At 45.4% G+C, this 6,693-nt stretch overlaps 1 protein-coding gene across 1 annotated transcript; it reads right to left on the reverse strand.

The window, feature by feature from the left end:
• Positions 1 to 340: 340 nt before the first annotated feature.
• bfsp1 (beaded filament structural protein 1) lies at positions 341 to 6,693 on the reverse strand. Its single transcript, XM_028988629.1, has 8 exons — positions 6,125 to 6,693; positions 5,968 to 6,028; positions 5,637 to 5,732; positions 4,482 to 4,574; positions 3,935 to 4,048; positions 2,496 to 2,716; positions 2,015 to 2,106; positions 341 to 1,627 (listed from the first exon to the last, which is right to left on the reverse strand). Exons 1-8 carry the CDS (start codon positions 6,490 to 6,492, stop codon positions 747 to 749), a joined length of 1,926 nt encoding a protein of 641 aa, XP_028844462.1. The 5' UTR covers positions 6,493 to 6,693; the 3' UTR covers positions 341 to 746.

Raw genomic sequence — 6,693 nt, forward strand, 5'->3', positions numbered from 1 at the left:
TCTATTTGCCCATGTGACAGGGGGTGGGTTCTTCACTTCAGTTGGGGAAAGGAGATTATGACAGGGTCATATCAGCGCTACCCCGCGGGTCACTTTTATGAAAAATGGATGAATCCCATCCAGCAGCTGCTGTACCTTTTATTCATGGCAGCGTTTAGAAGGCAACCGTGGAAACAGCTTGTTAAACAGCCTATCAATAATCCAGCAGGCTTGTGTTGAATATGAAAATGCAGAGGCCACAAACTCAGCGCAGACAGTTTACATCACAACTACTGAACGGAGGAACGACGTTGATACGAAGCTCAATCAATCGGAAAAAAAAAAGAAAATGGGCAAATGATGAACATTTTGGCATTTTATTTTGAAAGCAATTCCTACACAGCAAAACATTTGCTGGTGAATGATGACGTTCGAATTCCATAAATCAAAAGGGTCGTCGGGATTTTCCGATGCAGTTGGGGTGGGGATGTAACATTCGTGAGGGCAGCAGTATTTCTTCAAATTGACAGTGGCAATTTCATCTCGATTGCAATTAAAATTGTGTACAGTTCTTTGCTGTTGTTGATTCATTTAGGGAGAGGGAAGGCTAAAAAGCTCGTTCCCAAGTTTTCAGACAGTAAAAGTCAAAGGCATTTGCAGCAGCACAGCAGCACTTTCAAATCCAACTAACCCAAGCTGAACTAGAAGAGCACCGGAATGTATGTATTTTTAGCATGAACCGTCCTTTTAATGGTCAGTCACAGGTTTTAGGAAGGGCTGTTGCCACGTTTCTTTTTGGTGGTTTTCTCAATCATGGTTTCTACGACCATTGCCGTCTCTTCGTAGCCCTTCACCTTGTTGTCAGGGGAGCGCCTCTCCACAGACTCCACCACTTCCACCTTCTCGTAGCTCATGGAGTCGGGGGGGATGTTGGTCAGTGGGGACGGCATTGGAGGGGGCCCTCTGGGGTTACTGGGACTGTGAGGGTCAGGACCTATGTGGTGGTGGTCTCCGTTTCTTGACTTCGGATGCCGTTCCTTCCCTTTTCCTGAATCGTCCCCCTTTTCTCTGTCCTCTTGACTGTCTCCGTCCTCTGAGGTTGTGGAGGTCGAGGGGGTGGGGGGCACAGGGGCAGGAACTGGTGATGGACTTGGGGGAGGTGAGGGCGTGGTGTGTCGGTACGGCTCATATGGGGGCATCATGTCATCTCTGATAGTGACAAAGATGTGGCCACCAGATGGAGTGGAGGTGTAGAAGCAGGGGTCGGGGTAGCTGGAATCTCCACTGACCAGCACATAGCGGCCCTTGGTGTAGAAGTCGGGGAGGGGTTCGGGTCTCTTGTACTTCCTCATGCGGTCCCTGACAATGTTGCACAGAGTGTCAAAGGCTTTACTGATCTGGGCACCATCAGGGACATCCTCACGAGCCACCCCTGTTTGGACTGAACCACATTGCTCTTGTTTCGCCTCCTCCTTCTCTTCCAGGCCTGGCTTTTCCTCCTGTGTGTTGTCCCCGCTGGCTGTTCTCTCCTCCAGTCCACTGTCGATGACGTCTTTGGTGGTGATCTCTTTCTTTTTGATGACCTTTCTGGACAAGTTCTTCTGACGAGGCTTCACATTTGTGATGTCCTGCATGGCTTGAGTGATATCTACAAGAGATTAAGCGCAAACAATCTATGATGAGTGAAAGGCAAACAGACATGCATATTTACACAAGTTTTACCAGCCTGACTAATGGAGCTTCCAGCATAGCAATTACCACAGCATCAAATTACACCAAAAGCACATTCACAAAGGTCACACATGTCACTGTCTACCAGAGTCAAGCACGACTCCTGAGAAATGCTGAGATCTTTTTTACACCCTTGCTGTTGTTTTTTTGACAATAAACAGTGGCACACGGGAGTCTGCGTTGATGGATAGCTGCTTGATAAAAGGCTTCTCGACTCGCAGCAGGACTGCCGTCTGCTGATTTCCCTTTACTGGGTCTATCAGTGGCTCCCAGTCAGGTCATGTGACCCCATCCATTTTCTCACCTTTCCCTCCTCTGCTCACGGGGGGATTGTGGATGTATTTGTAATTAGTTGTGAACAACGTAATGGGGGTGCCAATTATCGCTGAGTTCAACCTGTGAGAGAGAAAAGATCAGACAACCGACCTGGTTAGACACCAGTTAAATGCAGGGTTCTACAAATAAATCAAAGGATCAAAACAAAAGAGATATTTTTATCCACACAATTTAAATGATTGCAATATGCAAACAAGATGGACTTATTTGAAATGGTGCTATGGTGCCACCAAATGGTGTGTAGAATATATCACAAGCTGTGTATTTCACAGACTCTATGGTAAGGCTTTGTAATATATTGACAATAAATGATTCAGGGCACCAAATCTCTAAAGAGTGAATTGAAATCTTTTAAACATGAAATAAAACTCTACTGGAAAACAGGACATGACTTGCTTTGGTTGCAGTGGGCTGTAGGTAAACTGTACACGCGGCCGACATTTGCTCACCTGTTGTCCTCGTTCTCAATGATCCTCTTGTACCTGTCCAGCTCGTTCTCCAGGGAGGTCTGGTACACGGCCAGCTGCCGGCATTCACCGGTGCACTTCTCCAGCGAACGCTCGGCCTCCTCAATGTCCTTCCTCAGGGACTCAATCTGCTCGTTGTACATCTGAGTCTCGCTATCGAAGCTCTCCTGTGTGCTTTTGATGGCTTGCTCCAGTGCTGACATCTGAGAGGAAAACACACACATGTTTCACACATGAGCTGCTTAAGCGCTAGTGTGGTAATACACAGTTTTCAAACAAGGCTTCATCCTCCTAGGAGTCATGGAAAGCCATTTACACTGAACTAGCAACCTTCCCTGTGACATAGCTCTGTTCTTGTGTCCTTATGCAGAAAAAAAATATATACAGTACAGGCCAAAGGTTTGGACACACCTTCTCATTCAATGTATTTTCTTTATTTTCATGACCATTTACAATGGTAGATTCTCAGTGAAGGCATCAAAACTATGAATGAACACATGTGGAGTTATGTACTTAACAAAAAGTGGAGACCTGGCCTCTACAGTCACCGGACCTGAACCCAGTCGAGATGGTTTGGGGTGAGCTGGACCGCAGAGTGAAGGCAAAGGGGCCAACAAGTGCTAAACACCTCTGGGAACTCCTTCAAGACTGTTGGAAAACCATTTCAGGTGACGACATCTTGAAGCTCATCAAGAGAATGCCAAGAGTGTGCAAAGCAATAATCAGAGCAAATAAACTAGAATATAAAACATGTTTTCAGTTATTTCACCTTTTTCTGTAAAGTACATAACTCCACATGTGTTCATTCATAGTTTTGATGCCTTCAGTGAGAATCTACCAATGTAAATGGTCATGAAAATAAAGAAAACACATTGAATGAGAAGGTGTGTCCAACCTCATAACTAAACTAACTATATATTTATACTAGTATATATTATTATAAATACTTTTATATTACATAATAAAAGTATAGCTTTATACATGGTTAAAAAAGTTGGCAAAACTAAAATTAAAGTTTTCCCAACTTTTTGTTTTTTGTACAGTGTACTAGTTGTATTTATTTACCATAGACAATGCCAGTATAGTTTTAAATACAGATAAAGCAGTCTGTGTGAACAGTAACCCAATAAAGAGTGTAAAACATAAAAAGAGCAAGGATCACAATCATGCTGAAGAGATCTGTAATGTCTTTAGATGTCACCTACAGAGACAAAAATAAACAGCATAAAAGAAACAAGTAATCACATAATTTGTGTAGCCAAGCTTCAATTCAAGAACTTTGACATCCTCAGGGTTCTCGTGAGGTCGTCATTTATTGATTTTTAGTGGATGCTCAGGATCTGAGCCTTTGACGCGGCGCCTACTGGTGACATACAGGACAACCCCTACAGCGCCAGCCGCACGTTGCCATGGCGACCTACCTCTGACTGCAGCCGTTGCTTTTGCGCCTGCAGCTGGCAGAGGGCACTCTTGTACTCCTCCAGCTGGCTCTGTAGGGCCGGGACTCTTCTCTGGGCAATGAGCCTCTCCTGCTCCTGCAGAAACAGAGAGGAGAAGAACAGGAAAAACCTACAGCAAGCAGCATACAGACAGTAATACAGACACAATATGATAAATGTCATATTTTTCACATGGTGCTATGCTTGTTTAGAATCTCGTCCTTTGCATTGTTTTCTAGTCTTAAGTGCACAATAAAAGCCGCCCCTGTGAATTATGATGATAAAGGTCACAGAGGGCTTTCTACCAGCATCAACGTTTGATCTACTGTTGCTGCTGTAAGTTAAAAGCCACAGTGGCAGGGTAGCTGTGCTCGAATGTCAAAAGGGCCATGAGGCAGTCCACAGAAAAAGCCACACGTCATGCTGCTTTGTGGATCTGACTGGCAGCACTCTCCATTATGTCTGTCGTGACCCGAGTCAGCGTTTTTTCTTTTGCCGGTTCTTTCCAATCAACACAATACCCGCCTACCTCTGAGATCCCCACTGACACGCTGGGCAGCAGAGGAGTCATCTGGTTGATCTGATGCAGGATGTTCACGTATGTCTGGATCTCTGCAAGGTTCTGCCAGACAAATTCATTAACAAGTTACTCAGACACTCCTCTTCTTACACTGGGCGACACATGTTGGTATTTAAAGGTCATGTTAGAGGGTTCATTGACTCACACAAATGCAGCATGTAATCAATCGACTTTTTTCTGTAATTTCAAAGAGCTGGTTTATTTTTGTAGGTGGAATTCAATAACCTTTAGCTTTGCCTTTCATTTGGTTTTAATTGCTGAACGAGCATCAGCTCTCTTCATTACATTTTTATTTCATTGTTCATTCTGGATATGAACATTAATGTCTCATGCATTCATCTGCAGCTGCAATATATGACAGCATTTGAAGGAATGATGACAACTGGTGCAGCATCCATGTAATCCAAATTCTCATTATTAAAATCAGATTTTACCAGATGGGTTGTTTGTATCTACTGCTGTGAAGGTCTGTATGAAGGTCAATAACTGTTTAACCTTGAGGTCACTGCTCACAGAAAATTAGCTGAGGATTTGTCCCCAGACTGTTTGTATATTTGTCAGAGCAAAATATTTTTTTCTGCAAGATGTGCAAATGCCCATGTTTTTCATTTCTTTCCTTGCCTTGGATTTCTTTGACCCTTTTGTTTATTGATGTGCTGGTGAAGTATAGTCTTTCCTTCCTTTGCGTTTGGAGTGATGTGATGGACAGATTACTTCATCTGTTGATTTATTTCTGCATTATGTATTACAAAACCAGTTGGCTAATATTCCTTGCTTCTATATATCATTTAATAAACCAGACTTTAAGACCTTTTGACCCACCAAGGTGATTAATTTTAAAGTGGCAGTTCACCATACGATTCTCATTTCTTTTAATAGAAAGACTGTGATTGACTTGCATATTTTTAGATTAGACTAACAGCCTTTAGATTGGACAGATCTCAATATATATTGCACCTGGGTGACATGTCAGCGTCGCTTTTTGTGAAACAGAACAGAATGGGATCTGAACGGATGGACCAGTTCCGTAACGATGCAATGGAGAGAGATTAGAAAACGTGACTACAGTAGATGCCTGCAGGTAACGGGAGCCGCTCAGCTTACCGTTCTGTGCCTGTCCTTGGTGGAGTTGATGTCGTCCTGCAGGAACTGGGACTGGATTTGATACTCGAGGTTTCGCAGCAGGGCACTGTCAGCCTCCTGCAGGAGCGAAGGGAAACAGAGTCGCACAGCCTGCACTCTCGCCGTAATGACAGTGACTAGCACTCAGCGAAAGGAAAACCAATTTGCTGTTCTCATTCCCCAAGCCCCCTCACTATTACAAGTCTCAATTTAGAGGTGGCCGTAATTCCATCCTCTAGCACGAAAAATAATATCCACAGAGATTAGCAAAATATACACCCAGAAATGATCCTATTGAATATTTCGGATATACCTTATTGAGTTGCTCCAGTGTTCTCCTCAGCTGTTCTTGGTATTCACATTCATTTTTGTATCTGTGAATGAAACAATTACAACCAGCTATTTATACATTTGGGGTTTTAATGTAATCTAATATTTGCATTATCACGTCGGTCCCCCAGACCCCCCACCTGTTGGTGAACTCATCCAGCATGCGCTCTGCGTCCTTCAGCTCCCTCTCCAGCTTGGCGCGGTCTCCACACAGCTCCCGGACGCGCTGCCGGTTGAGGCTGATCTGCTCGCTGAAGGCCTCCTCCAGGCCCGTCGCCTCCTCCATGCGCTGCAACGTCTCCAGCTGCTTGCGGAAGACGGCGTTGCGCTGCTCCAGGACGCGCGCCCGGTTGATGTAGCGGGCGAAGCGCCCGTTCAGCTCCTGCAGGCTCTCCCAGCCGTGGCTGGACGAGGGGCCCGTGGGCTCGGGGCTGCCCGGCTCCTCGAAGACATCGGAGCGCTCGTACTTCTCCTTGCGCACCTCGCGCAGGATGCTGGTCTTGAACATGGTGCTGATGCTGTCCTCTCCTCCCCTCCGCTGTGGGCTCGGGCTTGTGCGTGCTCCCTCCAGCCCCTTTAGTGTGTGAAAACTAGGGTGCTCACCCTCTGCTGTCCCATGCTAGACTAAAGGCTGGCCAACCCGGCCTCGAGGGGGGAACTGCTAAAAACAACTCACTCCGTCATCCAGAGGTTCCAGGGGTTCGTTTGT

The sequence above is a fragment of the Denticeps clupeoides genome, chromosome 8 (assembly GCF_900700375.1).
Source record: "Denticeps clupeoides chromosome 8, fDenClu1.1, whole genome shotgun sequence".
NCBI classification, from domain to species: domain Eukaryota; kingdom Metazoa; phylum Chordata; class Actinopteri; order Clupeiformes; family Denticipitidae; genus Denticeps; species Denticeps clupeoides.

Coding starts and splice junctions, on each gene's coding strand:
- bfsp1 (XM_028988629.1), bottom strand. CDS start 6,492: ATGTTCAAGACCAGCATCCTGCGCGAGGTGCGCAAGGAGAAGTACGAG. Junction 4,049..4,481: donor TGTCAGTGGGGATCTCAGAG/GTAGGCGGGTAT, acceptor CTGTTTCTGCAG/GAGCAGGAGAGGCTCATTGC. Junction 2,717..3,934: donor AGCAACGGCTGCAGTCAGAG/GTAGGTCGCCAT, acceptor TTTTCCTCTCAG/ATGTCAGCACTGGAGCAAGC.